This window comes from Natrix helvetica, assembly GCF_964273705.1.
Source record: "Natrix helvetica genome assembly, chromosome: 4".
Taxonomy (NCBI): Eukaryota; Metazoa; Chordata; class Lepidosauria; order Squamata; family Natricidae; genus Natrix; species Natrix helvetica.
In genome coordinates, this window is record NC_138550.1 from 95,526,478 (window position 1) to 95,543,619 (window position 17,142).

At 45.3% G+C, this 17,142-nt stretch overlaps 1 protein-coding gene across 3 annotated transcripts; it reads left to right on the plus strand.

The window, feature by feature from the left end:
- The first annotated feature begins 215 nt into the window (after positions 1–215).
- NQO2 (N-ribosyldihydronicotinamide:quinone dehydrogenase 2) lies at positions 216–15,986 on the plus strand. Of its 3 annotated transcripts, none has more exons than XM_081952229.1 (8): positions 216–318; positions 875–924; positions 1,678–1,744; positions 3,872–4,036; positions 4,204–4,334; positions 5,189–5,302; positions 6,946–7,047; positions 15,673–15,986. In XM_081952229.1, exons 3-8 carry the CDS (start codon positions 1,738–1,740, stop codon positions 15,850–15,852), a joined length of 699 nt encoding a protein of 232 aa, XP_081808355.1. In that variant the 5' UTR covers positions 216–318; positions 875–924; positions 1,678–1,737; the 3' UTR covers positions 15,853–15,986. The 3 variants fall into 3 exon arrangements, with proteins under 3 accessions (XP_081808355.1, XP_081808357.1, XP_081808356.1); XM_081952231.1 differs by having other exon boundaries at positions 241–318; positions 1,725–1,744; XM_081952230.1 differs by lacking the exon at positions 875–924 and having other exon boundaries at positions 252–318.
- Positions 15,987–17,142: the final 1,156 nt, after the last annotated feature.

A 17,142-nucleotide genomic window follows, 5' to 3' on the forward strand; every position in this document is an offset into this window, starting at 1 on the left:
TTGGGGCATTCACAACTTCTGGAGGCGTGCTGTTCCGCTCATTAATTGTTCTAACTGTCAGGAAGTTTCTCCTCTAAATTGCTTAATACGAGTAGTAAATTCAGTTACGCATGAAAAGGCAATTAAATTCAGAACGGCGAAAACAATCAATCACACGCTCCAAATCATATAATTGTGAGCCGCGATTGAAGAAGGGGCGGACCCACCACCCCGGTTGTTTTAAATGCCAGGCACTACTAGTCGCACTAACTATATCGATCCTGTCTTGCTTAGACGATCTGATCCTATCCTGTCGCCGGATTACTGTGCTGCATTCTGGTACGATCTTCTCCTATACAACTTTTTAATTAAGAATTTTGATTATCTTATGTTGTTAGATTTTATTACTATTCCAGTACGAGTTTCAAGTAAGGAAACTGGCTTGCCAAAAAAAAAAAAAAAAGACGACGACGACGAAGAAGAAAGAAAATCCTAACTTTAGAGTTTGAGAAATCTGGAAATAGTATAAAAGGGGGAATCTAAACTGTCCTTTTCATTAAAATTTACTGCAATTCATCCAAATACCTTAGAATCCTCCCGTAATCCATGGTACATGCTGTTACTCAGAAATAAGTAATTCTATATTCATTGGAAAGACTTGTTACAGTCAACGCTTGGAACATACTTATGCATTGATTATTATTTACTAAACTTTATTTGATCCGCGAACTAACTGGACTAATAATGCTCAGGGCGGGTTATTTCAAATGACCGGAGGCAGCAAACAGGCTGCCTGGAAGTAAAATCACGGAACTGGACAGAGTTGTTTTACTTTTGAGTAAGCGTGAAATCCAGAATAACAGTATACAGGTGCTGTTAATGTGCTTTGTTGCAGGAATCCGAAATCCTCCGTGGCGGTATTTGTGTTTAAACACTTACTCAGCGGTAAGGCAAGACTGCATAAAGGGGAAGTGGGTGAAAATGTTTACATTTTGAAAGGTTTTTTTTAAAAAAAAAATTTGGTAGGCTGATTAGTTTCCTTGACCTTGCATTCTAGGCTGTGGCAGATTGGTTCGCATCCCATCTGATAGGCAAACTATTTAATTAGATGTTTTGTGCCTTAGGTATAATGAACAGATTGGGGGGTGAGTGGGTGGGTTATTATGAATATAAGCCAATAATCCACTTAATTTACCTTAATTTGACACCATGTGTCCTCAGGTGTGGAGAAGAAACAGGGAACGTTGGATGTTTCAATTCTGTTAAACTGGGCTTGACCCAAAACTTTTAGCAGAAGGTCCATAAGACTGTGTTTGATCTCCCATTGACTCCCATTTCCCTAGAATCCACATTCCTATGGGATGCAAATAGCAGCAAACTTTCATTGCCCTTTTTCCAGTTGGTGGATCCTACTCCAGAGATTGAGAAACTGAATCTACTTTGCTTTACTTTAGGACTTGGATAGGAATGAAAGAGGGGGGATTAGAAGATGCTTCCGTTTCTATGGCCAAGAGCTATTAAGTTAGGATATTTCTGCTGATGCTCTTGTGCTTAAGTTTGTGTGTCTATTGGTTTTTTTCCCCTGTGGTTCTCTCTCATTCTTAGTACATCAAGATGACCAGTTTCAAGTAATGTTTGTTTTTGAAAACCAAGAAAAGGACTTTCGTATCTTTCTTTCTTTCTTTCTTTTTGTAACAGTCTTGACAAGAATCTTTCAAAACCATAACACTGACGAACTGTTGCAGGGTGTTGAAAAAAATGGCAGGTAAATTGTACTTCCTTTTATCATATTTCTATTAAAGGAGACAGCAAGAATTAAGATGTCCCCATAGGTCCCCTCATTTTCCATAGGGATAGCCAACTGGACTCTGACCAGAGATTATTAGAGATTACTATGGATATTCTCCCCAAATGGTCATTGTGTGTGTTTGTGCGGGTTGATATTTATAAATTTCAGCCACCTAATCTTTTTATTTCCTAAAATGCCATGAGGTCTAGGAGGAGTTTAAAAGCCTTTAGGAAAATAAAGGTACAGTGAACCACAGTGACGTGCGGTGAGGTTTATGACTGGTGAGGCACTGACACAGTGCTGGGTTTCAAATATTTTTAGACTTGTGGACTTCAACTCCCAGAATTCCACAGCCAGGCATGCTCAGTTCCAATTTAAAGCGACAGCAATTGTTTTTCTCCTTTGCTCCTTCTTTCTTTTTCTTTTTCTTCTCCTTCCCCTCCTTCCTCCCTCTCTCCCTTCCTCCCCCTCTCTCAAACACACACACACACACACACACACACACACAAGTTGGATTGGACTATCTCTCCTACCCCTTCCCTCTCTCACTCACTCTCAAACAAACCCCCCCACACCCAAAAGTTGGATTGGATATCTTTTCCAGTGGCTTGAAAGCAGCTCCTCTGCCATCCCCCCCATTCCCCTGCTGCCTTTCCCAAACACCTCCACCATTGCAAATGCAGCCTGCTGTCTGGGTGGGAACTGCCTGGAACACAATAAAGCCCACCCACCACCTCCTGCTGGCAGGCTGGGGTGAGAGGAGAGGCAGAGAAGCCGGAGGGGAGCCGATCTGAGCCTTCCAAAAGAAAGAGGCTGGGGGGAAGTGTGTGTACTACAGCATGGCTCTTTGCCTGGCTTCCTGCCTCCTCCTGTGGTCTCCTCAGTGCTCGCTTGTACTCTCCCTCCCCAAGTGTAGTTTGATTGCAGGTGGAGCCACTTGCCTTTTCAAACTTGTAATCAGTGAAGCTGGGCTAGATTTTTATATAGTTTTATCCAGCTGTGTGTGTGAGAGAGAGAAATGAATGGGGGCCTAGGGAGGAAGTCACTACACTTGGGGAGGGAGAGCACCAGTGAGGAGACCACTGGAGGAGGCAGGAAGCCAGGCAAAGAGCCATGCTGTAGCACACACACTGGCCCCACAACGTGGCTCTGCCTGCAATCAAACTACTCTTGGGGAGGGAGAGCACAAGCGAGCCAGGGTCCTTCCCTCCAGCCTTTGCCCAAAGCCCTGCACAGCACCAGGAGGATGAAGTTTGAATTCCTCCCCCTCCCTCCAACCCACACATACCTTTTCCAGCTTTTTTTAACAGTTAAGCAGAGTCATCCACGGTGAGGCAGTAAGTAGCTCAGCTTTTTCCTTTTCCTTTTTTTTTCATGATGAGAGTGGTGAGGCTGTGCCTCACTTGCCTCACCTGACTGCACGTCACTGGTGAACCATCATTCTATTTTATTTTTAAAAGAAATGATAAGGAAAAAAGCTAGCTAGGTCAGGGAACATAGCAGGGAGGTGTTATCATTGGGTAACAAATAGATTGGCTTGTTTTATATTTAAAAAATATCGGCATATTAAAAGAATCCCGACTAGAAACTGCATGAGATGGCCTTGGTCGAGTCACCACTAAATTAATCTAACCCCAGGAGGGTTAGGATAAAATTGGGATAGGAAGAGCTACCTCAAGCCAGTTTGGTGTAGTGGTTAAGGCATCAGCCTATAAATTGGGAGATTGTGAGTTCTATGTCTGCATTAGATACAAAGGGGCCTTGGCCAGTCACTCAATTCCAGCCCTAGGAAACAGATAATGCTTCCCAGGGCTGAAACGCTTCCTAAATCATGCTAAGAAAATGGCAGGGCATTGCCCAGATAGTCACCAGGAGTTAAGACTGACTCAAAAGCATTAAAAAAAAGTCTACCTTGGTCTGACTGATTAAAAAGGTAAAATAAAAGAATAATTTAAAAAAGCAGTTGCAGGCTTCTAATTAAGACAATGTTCAAACTGCATTGCTGTTCCTGATTGCAGAATATCTTCTCATCTTGATTTTTACCTGCCTCCAGAATCCCTGCTTTAAGTAAATATTGCTTTCCTTCTCCTTTTTAAACATCAGGGAAAGAAGTATTGATTGTGTACGCAGACCAAGAGCCCAAATCTCTAAATGGTTCGTTTAAAACCTTGACGGTGGAAGAACTAAAGAAGCAAGGCTGTACGGTCGCTGTTTCAGACTTATATGAAATGAAATTTGAGCCAAGAACGACAAGGAAGGACATAGTTGGTAGGCACCACTGATGAGGTAGAAGTACATTTGTGTTCCCAAGAAAGGATACATTTTGTTGTAGTACAAGAGTTCTGTATGGAAAAAGATGTATACTAGAAGAAGAAAAAGACTGCAATGGCAACTCTTCAAATGCAAATAGATTGTGTGTTATGTTGTGCCTATAGGTGACCTATACAATCCTGATCATTTTAATTATGGAATTGAGGCCTGGAAAGCTTATGAAAATGGATGTCTGACTGAAGATTTGATTGAGGAGCAAAAGAAAGTGAACAAAGCCGACTTGGTGATTTTTCAGGTCATTATTTTTTCCAACATTTATTTATACAAGATTTCCGGTGCTGGATCAAATTGGTTTAAGAGTTTAGATCCTGTTGATGCAACTCTTTGGACTTTGGGAAGTAGGGAAATTTTAGGTTTGTGCTTGCTTTGATTTGATCATGTCATCTAAGAACTTTCAAAATATTACATTTACATTTTGGTCCCATATGTGCTGGTGAGTGTAGCATGTTCCTCAAAATTACAAACTAGCTGTCCTCCAGATAGGTTGATGTCCATCTTCCATTTCGGCCATCCAATTGGGGTCAAGTTGGTTGGGATAGAGTGTGTCTCCATCCTTGTATCTAGGGAGTGTTAGGTTGGGAGTGACAGTTCAATAGATTAATCTATTTTGATTCAACTTTCCCAACTCAGTGCCTTATACATAAATCTGGCTTTGTTTCGGAAGAAAGGCAGATCTTTTAAAAAATATTATTGAATAAGCCGAGGAAAATGATTGTTTCAGATTATGTAGATCGGAGTGGGGAACTATAGCCTTTTTATGGTTGAGGACTTCAACTCCCAGTATTACTGAATCAGCCAGGCTGCTCAGGAATTCTGGGAGTTGAAGTCCCCAAGTCATAAAGGACCCATAGTTCCTCATCTCTAATGTAGATAAAAGCATTTGCCTTTGGTGTGTCTTGTCAATCACTATAATGAACTAAAAGGATCCATGTTAGCGGCACAATGTTATAATAATATCGGACTTTGTTAATTTATACTTAATTTATATTTGCAATACTTCCTGCTTGATTGTTGCCTTTCTGAAGACGTTGGTGTCTATGGGGCATTTTAAATCCAACGATATCATTGCTTTCTTGTATTCCTATCTAGTTTCCTTTATATTGGTTCAGCATGCCAGCTATCCTGAAGGGCTGGATGGACAGAGTCTTAGTCCAAGGATTTGCTCATGATTTCCCAAAGTGTTATGATTCTGGTTTACTCAAGGTAAGTGGCCTATAAATATACATTAAACTAAGATTTTACTGACATTAATATCCTGTCTTTGTATCTATACTGAAGATAGTTAATGTATAATTAAGAACCAAATAAAAGTAGGAGTTATAATAGAAGCCCTTCAACTATGGAATGTATTTCACAAACAGAAGTCATAAATATTAACCTGACTGCAAACCCAAGCAAGGTCAATCATTTCTAGGTAAAGCATCTAGATTGGCAACTTTAAGATATTTGGACTTCAACTCCCAGAAATAAATTTTCACGTAATCTACCTCTGAAGGTAGATTTATTAAGAACTCTTCGTGGCACCACATTCCTCAAGATTAGCAAATCCTCAAGAATTTATCATGGTGATCATTCATATGTGGCATAATACTGCTAAAGCTGCATGATATAAAGTGTGAACTTCCTGTAGGATCATGGTAGTAGATATAGCCAGCCAGTTATAGCCTTTCTTTACAAATGTGCTGTTTTTATTAATGCTCAATTTTCTAGAAATTGGCAACTTTGGAAAAAAAAATTGAAAACCAAGAGATTTATAATGAATTGTCTATTTTATTGCTGAAATTTCCTAAGAAAGGCTGTTCGTGAGTCAGTGCAACATCAAAAATTGCTTTGAATCTTAATTACCACTAGAAACACTGGGGGGGGGGGGGAATTCACTGAATCTGTGGCAAATTAAAGATCTTGAAAATTAAACTGCATGAGAAATTGTCTTCAAAATGAAGCACTTAAAAAAACCCTACAATGAAGAAATGTCTTTCAGATGCACTCAACCTATAAGTGGCATATTAACCTGAGTTCACCTATGGAAACTTATAGCTTGTTAATGAAGTTTGGCCCAATTGGCAGTCAGGTGGCTGACCTTGTTGATGGTTGTTTGTGGACTTTTCATAAGTACTAATTATATAGCTCTGTCAATTCAGTATTTTAAACTGGCCTTTAAAATCTTATTTTATATTTTTAAAGCATAATGCAGCTTTTATTCTAATTTATTCTAAGGGATACTGTTCCATTTTTTAAAAAAATCACATTGCAATGTAATTTGGTTGTGGTTTAATGCTGCGTCCTGTACATTGCACTGGGGGGGGGGTGTTCTGTTGTAATGAGTGTTGATTTAGAATAATCAAAAAACAGGGTGAAAATCTGGGTGCGTCATACACTGAACACAGCATTTTTGGCCTCCCGAAACTTTGCCCCCTTTGCAAAAATGGCCATGCATAGCCTTAAGAAGGCTTATGGAGTGCTCCTGGGGGCTGGGAAGGGCAAAAATGAGCAAAAATTGAGCAGCTTTTTGCTCATTTTTGCCCTCCCAGCCCCCAGGAGCACCCCATAAGCCCCCTAAAGGCTATACATGCCATTTTTTTGACAAAAAAAGGGCTGGTTTTTGCTCGTGTCCCCCCCTTGCCCTCAGGAGCACTCTACAAGCCTCCTAAAGGCTATGCATGCCTTTTTTGGAGGGACAAAAATGGGTCTGTTTTGCAAAAAATGGACCATTTGGGGGAGGTCTGCAGAGTGCAAAAACTTTTTTAAAAAATTTGCCTCTTCAAAATCTTGGTGCGCCTTATACTCCAGTGCGTCTTATACTTTGAAAAATACGGTGTATACATAAAACATGTGTTTCATTGCAGAATAAATTAGCCTTGCTTTCATTTACTACTGGAGGAGATGAGGAAATGTATTCAAAGAGAGGACCCAGTGGTGATATTCGCTACCTTCTGTGGCCCATGCAGGTATGTGGAGACCAAATGCAAATGCTCGCTCAGGCTTGGCTTCTGGAGAATTAGATAGGGACTGACTGAACTCCTCTTTCAGTTCTTCAAAGATCTCAGTCAATCAGTTATGGCAAGCACACTGCAGCTGACTGATATAAGCATTCATCTATACTCACCACTAGACACTCTGTCTGTTTCCCCCAACCAATCAGTGTCTTCTCGTGTTCTTGCTTTGTGGTCTTCCTCAACGTGATGCTTTTTGGGTCTGTTGGGACTGCGGCTTCTGGATCTTCCAGCCAGCAATCTCTGAATAAGAAACCTAGAAATATGGACTCGGCCTTCATGAATGAGATAGGAGGAGGAGCTTCCTGGAGGAAATGGCAGTCTGCTACAGAGCTCCATAAATCCGCAGCTCTTTAAGGGAACAGGGGGTGCTGCCAGCCCCCCTTTTCCATCATGGGGGACCGGGTGTCCAGCAATCAGCTACCCTGGATCTTTTTACGACCCAAGTGGGGGTCTCCCAGGGTAGCTTGACGACAAAAAAGCCTGGAAAGTGAGCCGGTAAACAGCTGAGGGGAGACGCCGTCCGAGACGCCATTTGAAATCGGCGGAGAGCGCCGTTTGAAATCGGAGAAGAGCAGAGGAGAGCAGAGGAGTGGTGTAAGGGCTGCGCAAGGCTCGGAACGGCTGGAAATGGCTGCTGAAGTGTGTGGGAACGCGCTGGTGCTGGCAGTGCCGGAATTGGAGGTTTTTAATCTGCAACTGACTTGGGACCGGGGCCAAAGCCGGCGGTGGGCGGAGAGGCCGACTTTGGAGCGACGAGGACCCGAGCGCCGGCGGCGACGGCTGGGAACGCCGAACGCCGAATCCCCCGGCCTGCTGTTAACCGCGCGAACCGCCATCCATCATTGACCATCATTGACCATCTACCAACCCCCACCATTGACCATCATTAACCATACTATCCCCACCTATTGTTGTAGAGAGTGTGGTGGCACAACAGTTTCCACGTCACCTGGAGGAGAATGATTATCTAGACCCACGCCAGTCCGGCTTCCGACCCGGGCACAGCACGGAGATGGCCTTGGTCGCATTGGTTGATGATCTCTGGAGGGCCAGAGATAGGGGTTGTTCCTCTATCCTGGTCCTATTAGATCTCTCGGCGGCGTTCGATACCATCGACCATGGTATCCTGTTGCACCGGCTAGAGGGGCTGGGAGTCAGGGGCACCGTTTTACGGTGGTTTGGCTCCTACCTCTCTGGCCGGACGCAACGTGTGTTGGCAGGGGAGCAGAGATCGACCCTGAGCCCCCTCACATGTGGGGTGCCACAGGGGTCGGTGCTCTCGCCTCTCCTGTTCAACACATACATGAAACCGCTGGGCGAGATCATCCGTGGTTTTGGGGTGGGATATCATCTGTATGCTGATGATACTCAGCTATACATTTCCACCCCGAACCACCCCGACGAGGCCGTTGAAATGATGTCCCAGTGTTTGGAGGCCGTACGGGTCTGGATGGATGGCAACCGACTAAAACTCAACCCTTCCAAGACGGAGTGGCTGTGGCTTCCGGCCCCCCGGTTCAACCAGTTGCTTCCATCTCTGGCCATTGGGGGCGAGCAACTGGCCCCCGTGGAACGGGTGCGCAATTTGGGCGTCCTCCTGGATGCCCGGCTGTCCATGGATGACCATGTAACAGCCATGGCAAGGGGGGCGTTCCATCAGGTTCGCCTGATGCGCCAATTGCGCCCCTTATTGGACCGGGATGCCCTACGCACAGTCACCCATGCGCTGGTGACGTCTCGCCTGGACTACTGCAATGCTCTCTACATGGGGCTTCCCTTGAGATGCACTCGGAGACTGCAGTTGGTCCAGAATGCGGCCGCGCGGGTGATTATGGGGAGGACTAGATACTCCCCTGTAACACCTCTCCTGCGCGAGCTGCACTGGCTTCCTGTAGTCTACCGAGTGCGTTTCAAGGTTTTGATTACGATCTTTAAAGCGCTTCATGGCACAGGACCTAGTTACATGCGGGATCGCATCCCGCCTCATACATCCCTACGACCAATCCGCTCACACAGAGAGGGACTTCTTCGGGTGCCGTCCACTAAACAGTGTCGGGGGGCGACACCCAGGAGCAGAGCCTTCTCTGTGATGGGCCCAGCCCTGTGGAATGACCTCCCCCGTGACATCAGGATTACTTCCGATCTCCGCTCCTTCCGTGTACAGCTGAAGACCCACCTCTTTCAATTATCTGGCCTGGCTCAACCGTAATTTTTTCTTATTCCTCCTGACAGTCCTTTTGAATTTTAAATTGTGTTATTATTAATGGGGTATTTTAATGGCTGATTTTTAACAGTCCTAATGTGATGTAATTTGTTACCTCCTCCGTGTATGTATGTCTTTGAATATGTGTGTATTTGGATGTTTATGTTTTTGCACTTATGTTTTATGTTTTATATGTTTTATTGTACGCCGCTCCGAGTCCTGTGTGGAGAGGGAGCGGCTAATAAATTCAAATTTATTATTATTATTATTATTATTGTCTGTCATCTGACCAGCCTACTACCATCACCCCCCTCATTTAGGACTGGACAATTCTTTTTATTCACTGGAGCACGGCTTTTTTAACTTCTTCAAACTAGACTGGAGCATGGTACTCTGGCTGGAACATCCACAGCACAGTTCCTAGGCCCTGGCGAATTTTCTTTTCATCATTATATGTACTCAAGAGCAGACCTCATCCTACTGCGGGAGTCCCCCCTTTCGCAGGTGTGGCCCTCCGCCCTTTCGAAGGCCCACCTTGATGACGGATTTATTAATCTCGAGAGGTGGAGGAAGCGGAGAGTTAGGGGTTTTTTAGTTAATTGTTTTTTAAAATTGTACAGGGGTTCCGGGGTTGGGGGGTGGGTGGGTCAGGTCAGGAGCGAGGACAGAGCCAGGTCACTAGGTGTGGTCACGAGCAGAGGGAGCGGTAGGGAGGAGGAGGGCGAGGATGTCGTTCCTGTGCAGGGCCTTTTGATTCCAACGGTCGTAGGGAGGGGCAGATACGAGGACAGATTGAAAACTCGCAGTCGGTTGGGAGACCGTGGGTGCTGGTTACACCCGGTCGCTTGTACCAACCCCCGCATGCTAGGTGGTCAGGAGCTCCAGACCCAGGGCCTGAGGCTGGTGCTATGCAATGCGAGGTCCGTTGTTAACAAGGCCCCCCTCATTTACGATCTAATCTCGGAGGGGGAGCCAGACCTTGCAGGAATAACGGAGACCTGGTTGGGCCACGAGGGAGGTGTACCCCTCGTGGAAATGTGCCCGCCAGGTTATCGAGCATTTCACCAGCCTCGGGCCCAGGGAAGGGGCGGTGGGGTAGCAGTGATTATCCGGGAGGACTTAGAGCCGAGGGAGTCCACTGTGCCACAGACGTCCGGATGTGAATCCCTTGTTGTGAAATGGGGCCCTAGGAGACAGTTGGGCCTGCTGATAGTATACCTGGCTCCTCGCTATACATCAGCGGCCCTGCCCGAACTCCTCGAGCTGATCGCATCGGTGGCGGTTGAGACCCCCAAACTTTTAGTGATGGGGGACTTTAACCTGCCATCGGTGGGAGAAGCATCCGAGGGGGTTCGGGAGTTCATGGCCTCCATGACAGCCATGGACCTGACTCAATTGATTCAGGGCCCGACACACGAGGGAGGTCACACCTTGGACCTTGTTTTTGTCTCTGGCCAGTGGTTGAGTGATCTGGGAGGAGGGGACTTAACCATCACTCCCCTGTCATGGTCAGACCACTCACTCCTCCGACTTGACTTCCCTGGTGCTTCCCCCCACTGCAGGGAGGCGGAACCGGAAAATACTAGATGGTTCCGCCCCAGGCGCCTGATGGAACCAGAGAGGTTCCAGATGGAGCTTGGGCCACCTTCTGCGGCCCTGACCCGCCCTTGGGTAGAGGACCTGGTGGTCGTGTGGAACAATGCGACTACCAGGGCCTTGAACCGGGTGGCGCCTTTGCGGCCTCTCCGGCGGCAACGCTCCACCCTGGCCCCTTGGTTTACCGAGGAGCTAAGGGTGATGAAGTGCCGCAAGAGATGCCTAGAGAGTCGTTGGAGATCCTCCCGTTCCGAATTTGACCGAACACAGGTACGAGCCCATTTAAGGACGTACCTTGTGGCATTGAGAGTGGCCAAATGTCAATATTGTGCCACTCTCATTGCATCCGCAGAGAACCGCCCTGCCGCCCTGTTTCGGGTGTCCCGCTCCCTCCTATTTCAGAGGCCGCGGGAGGCCCCTTTACAGGGTAGGGCAGAGGAATTTGGGAAATATCTGCAGGATAAAATTGCTCAAATCCGGAAGGATTGGGTCCCTTCCAGTGGTCCTGTAGAGGCGTCCGTGGCGAGTCTTGAGAGACCTATCTGGGAGGAGTTTGACTTGGTTGCCATCGAGGATTTGGACAGAGTGCGTGTGGTACGACTGCGACCTACCACATGTTTACTGGACCCGTGTCCCTCCTGGCTTGTGCTGGCATCCTGGGAGGTTACACGCGACTGGCTCCTGGGCCTAGTGAACGCTTCGCTGGGTGAGGGGTCACTTCCAGCCGCCTTGAAAGAGGCGGTGGTGAGACCCTTGCTCAAGAAGCCTTCCCTGGACCCTACGGAGCTGGACAATTATCGTCCTGTCTCCAACCTTCCCTTTCTGGCGAAGGTTGTAGAGAGTGTGGTGGCTTATCAGTTTCCACGACATCTGGAGGAAAATGATTATCTAGACCCGCGCCAGTCCGGCTTCCACCCTGGGCACAGCACGGAGACTGCCTTGGTCGCGCTGGTGGATGATCTCTGGAGGGCCAGAGATAGGGGTTGTTCCTCTATCCTGGTCCTATTAGACCTCTCGGCGGCTTTTGATACCATCGACCATGGTATCTTGTTGCGCCGACTGGAGGGGTTGAGGGTCGGGGGCACCGTTTTACGGTGGTTCGGCTCCTACCTTTCCGTCCGGATGCAACGTGTGTTGACAGGGGAGCAGAGGTCGACTCTGAGCCCCCTTACCTGTGGGATGCCACAGGGGTCGGTCCTCTCGCCGCTCCTGTTCAACACATACATGAAGCCGCTGGGTGAGATCATCCGTGGCTTCGGGGTGGGATACCATCTGTACGCTGATGATACTCAGCTGTACATCTCCACCCCGAACCACCCCAACGAAGCCGTCGAAGTGATGTCCCGGTGTGTGGAAGCCGTATGGGTCTGGATGGATGACAACCGACTCAAGCTCAACCCCTCCAAGACGGAGTGGCTGTGGGTTCCGGCCCCCCGGTTCAACCAGTTAATTCCATCTCTGGCCATCGGGGGCGTGCAACTTGCCCCGGTGGAGCGGGCGTGCAATTTGGGCGTCCTCCTTGATGCTCGGCTGTCCATGGATGACCATGTGACGGCCGTGGCAAGGGGGGCGTTCCACCAGGTTCACCTGGTGCGCCAATTGCGCCCCCTATTGGACCGGGATGCCTTGCGCACAGTCACTCATGCGCTGGTGACGTCTCGCCTGGACTACTGTAACGCTCTCTACATGGGGCTTCCCTTGAAATGCACTCGTAGACTACAGTTGGTCCAGAACGTGGCGCGAGCTGCACTGGCTCCCTGTGGTCTACCGGGTGCGTTTCAAGGTTTTGATAACGATCTTTAAAGCGCTCCATGGCTCAAGACCTAGCTATCTGCGGGATCGTATCCTGCCCCATACATCCCTGCGACCAGTTCGCTCGCACAGAGAGGGACTCCTCCAGGTTGTTAGGGTGTAACCAACAAGTTGGGTAGACAATATATTGCACAAGGCATGTTATGTATCTTTAAGAGAGGAGCTCTGCTAATTAGTAGATTACAGCCTTTAAATTGCAGCTGATGTTGTTGCTCTCTCTCTCTCTTGATTGCTGTATGATAACTGCTGCCTAACTGTTACTACTGTTGCTACTACTTACTGTGTGTAAGTTATTTGCTACTTGTATCCAAGTTATCTTGGTAGTATTGGACTGCTTTTTCTGTGTATGACTTTTTGGCTGTGTTTATGGATTTTGCTATATTCTTCAAAAAGTAAAGATTTATTTTAATTACTTTACTATCCATTATTCAGTGTGGTTGCTTTATCTATCGCACGCTGCGTATACTTTACAGGGTTGCTCTGTTATAACCTCGACCTGGGGTTCATTGCTAGTGCTTAATCGCACCAGTTCCTAACACAGGTGCCATCCACCAGACAATGTCGGGGAGCGGCGTCTAGGAGTAGAGCCTTCTCTGTTGCGGGCCCAGCCCTGTGGAATGACCTTCCCCCGGATATTAGGACTACCTCTGACCTCCGTGCCTTCCGGATAAAGCTCAAGACCCACCTATTTCAAGTAGCTGGCCTGGCTCAACCATAGTTCGTTCACACTGCTCCTGACGGGTTTTTAAATTTTGTGACTTTTGGAATTTTATTAGGGGATTTTAAATTGTGTCTTAACTGTCTTTATTCATCTTCCTACCTCCTCCATGTACACGTATTCGTTTATTTTGTGTTTGTATTGTCCATACTGTTTTTATGTGTTTTATTGTACGCCGCCCCGAGTCCTTCGGGAGAGGGTGCGGCTAAGAAATAAATTTATTATTATTATTATTATTATTATTATTATTATTATTATTATTATTATTATTATTATTATTATTATTATTATTATTATTATTATTATTATTATTATTATTATTATTATTATTATTATTTATTATTATTATTATTATTATTATTATTATTATTATTATTATTATTATTATTATTATTATTATTATTATTATTATTATTATTATTATTATTATAGTTATGGTACGAGCAGAGGCAGCAGTCCCACTTTCCCTCTACATGACTAGGGCTTCAAAACATAATTGGAGGAATTTCTTGGCATTGGTTTTTCTTTACTCTGCCCGCACCATGAAAAATAACATGTCCTTTTATGTTTCTAAATATGTTGCTTTTGCCTTTTGCCAATGACCTTCCAAAATAAAGCAGAATTGAGAACATTAAAACGTTTTCATGTTAGTATTAGTGTTTTAGAGATGCATGCATAAGGGAACTGAGACAGGAAGCTCTTCGGAGTAAATTATTTTCCTTTTCCTTTCCTCAAATTCTGGCTTACACATGAAATATGAGGGCTGGCTAGTCTCTAGCCATTGATGTAGGGAAACAGGAGGTGGCTAAATAAAGTTCAGCTTCTTGGCCCTTTAATAGGGATGGACAAAACATCCCAAGTTCATAGACGTGTCCCAACCCTCCTCCAATAATTATAAGTGTTTCAAGCTCAAAAGGGTGTTCAGGTTAGTGCTCAGAACACTTCTGCAGTGGCGGGAATAGAACTGGAACACTCACTAAGAACTGAACATGAGATTTATAGTTGAACTAGCTGGGTACCCGTGCTTCGCGATGAAACTATGTGATCGGGCTTTGCAGGAAACATTTGGTTCACAATCTGTTGGCTCAATGGTGGTCAGTGATTAAAATGCATAAGGGAATATCGCTCCCACTGCCTTGAGTCTGGAAGCAGTTCTATAGGTGGAAGGCGTAGACATTTTGGTGAGATACCGACGTTTAATACTGTAAGGAGCCCCAGACCACTCCTGAGTGAAGGAGTGGAATGTCTGCTAGTTTGAACTAAGGTAACAGAATGTGAGGCAAGTGGCAGTTGGAACAGAGTTCTTTTCAGGGGGGAGGGGGAGTATAACTCCTTAACATCAGAACGTGTTAATTACTGTATAAGAATACTAATGATCTGATGGTCATTTTGAAAAATCCTTTCTTAGTGACCACCTAGAAGCCAAGAAGAACATACGTGCCAATATTAAGGGGGAGTTCCGCCCTGAATTATCGAAGCGTGGACCGTGGCTTCTCCTAGTAGCATACTTTTGAAGACAAGCAAAAATAAACCCGAAACAAGATCTAATAAAAACATTTTTGATATAAAAGAAAATAAAAATACAAAAGTGCTAACTCAATTAACTACATTTTGGCAAGAGCTATGTTGCCCACCTTCTTGGCAGGTGAACGGAAGATCAGAAGAAAAGTTAAGGAATGTAGCCATAATAGGTCATTGTTTGCCCATATATTATACCAAGAAGCAGGATATAAATTGGCCTATTGCAGTGATGGCAAATTTTTTTCTTACGGTGTGCACATGTGCCTACTCAATCCTCCCTGCCCACCCACGCATGCATGCGCAACCCCATCCCCCTGCGCATGTACGTGCAACTCCTCTCCAGGCTCTGGAGGCTCCCCTGAAGCCCGGGGTGGCCGAAAACCGACTCGCCTGGTACCCCAGAGGCCCTCTGGAAGCCAGAAACTGATCTTTTCCGAACTTCCGGTTGGGCCGTTGGGGCCATTTTTCGCCCTCTCCATGCTTCAGGAAAGCCTCCCGAGGCTGGGGAGAATGAAAAATGGCCCCAACGGCTCAACAGGAAGTTCGGGAACGAACTAGGGAACTTATTTACGTATCTATTTTTTATTGATCCCTGGCTCCTTCTTGCCAACTTTGGCTGAAATCTACTGTGAGTTCAACTTTACTGCTCTTGTTGTTAACTGCATCAACCATGGTCTAATCACAAGCCAAACATTACGACTTTTACTATGTCTCTTTTTAATTCCAGCATGGAATCCTGCACTTCTGTGGCTTCAGTGTCCTTTCCCCTCAGATCTGCTTTGCCTCTGAGTATGTGACAGACGAGAAAAGAAAACAAATGTTGACTTCCTGGGTCGAACGGCTGCAGACCATTTGGGAGGAGAAACCTATTCACTGTGTGCCCAAATGGTACTTTGGGGACATTTGAAAACAGAGCAGGGAGATGAAGGCAAAAAGATGAAAATATTCACTGAAATTCTGTCCCAACAAATACTTGTTTCTGTATTTTCCCTAACCATCTTGGAATGTACAGAGGCAATGAATAAATTAAATTGAATTGGAGACTGAGTATCTTGTATTATTTTCCACCCATTTCCTTTGCATCAAGACTAAGGCAGGAAATCAAAAGCCCTTATAGACTTTTTGGAATGAAACAGGAAAAATGAATATATGATTTAGGGTTTTGATGACTGGACAGGACAGATTGTAGAAAGAACTTTATATTATGACCATAGAATAAGAGATGCACGCATAATTTTATTTAAAATTGTTTTATATCTTCTTTCTTTTCATTTTTTCCCCACCTTTCTTGCACTTTTAGCTTTTTTTTCTTTTTCTTACTTTATATTCGTTTTCATTGTTTTTAATCTACCCTTTAAAAAAACTTTATATTAAGAAAAAGAAGGATGCAGAAATGTTGTGATAGTGAAAGACAACAGTGTATTTTTAGATTTTCAATGATAAATGTTTCTATTGAATCATTCCGTTCATCCCCACAGCATATCATACCCCTTCCCAATCTTAGAATTTTGAGATATGTTTCACTGCAACTTTGATTAACCCCAATAGGGTTAATTATGCTGGATGGAACAATGGGATTAATAGATCGACACAATGGTAAGAATAGGGAACAACTAAGGCAGTGATGGCAAACCTATGGCATGGATGCCGTAAGTGACATACAGAGCCATCTCCGGGCACCCGTCGCTCTTCCGTGTTCTAGTGCGCTGGTCAGCTGGTCTTCATGTGTGCGGGAGCGCCAGAAACAAAGTCCAGCTGGCCGGTGTGTATGCACATGCCGGAAATCAGAAGACCAGGTGGTCGGTGTGCGTGTGCAAGCCGGAAATCGGAAGATAATCTTCCCAGCGCGCGCATGCACACAGGGTGGCTGTTCTTCTGTTTTCCCGCATACATACACCCTCCCGTTTCAGCACTAAGTGCCAAAAAGGTTCACCAACATTTAACTAAGGTAAACGGATTTCATTGAATCCTTGCCCTAGCTCACTTGCCTAGCAGAAGGCAATCTGGATAAGATTTCCAATGATTTGCAAAATTATAGAATATAAATTTTGAAGGTACTTTCGGTGTCATTTGACCAAAGCTTCTTGCAGGGAATGGTCCCAACCGGTAGACATCCAGCTCTAGTTTGAAAATCTCTACTAAAAGGGAGCTCACAAGAATTCTGTCTTGTTTTAAGTTTGGGACATATGAATTTTGT

Coding starts and splice junctions, on each gene's coding strand:
- NQO2 (XM_081952229.1), top strand. Junction 4,037..4,203: donor GACAAGGAAGGACATAGTTG/GTAGGCACCACT, acceptor TTGTGCCTATAG/GTGACCTATACAATCCTGAT. Junction 5,303..6,945: donor ATGATTCTGGTTTACTCAAG/GTAAGTGGCCTA, acceptor GTTTCATTGCAG/AATAAATTAGCCTTGCTTTC.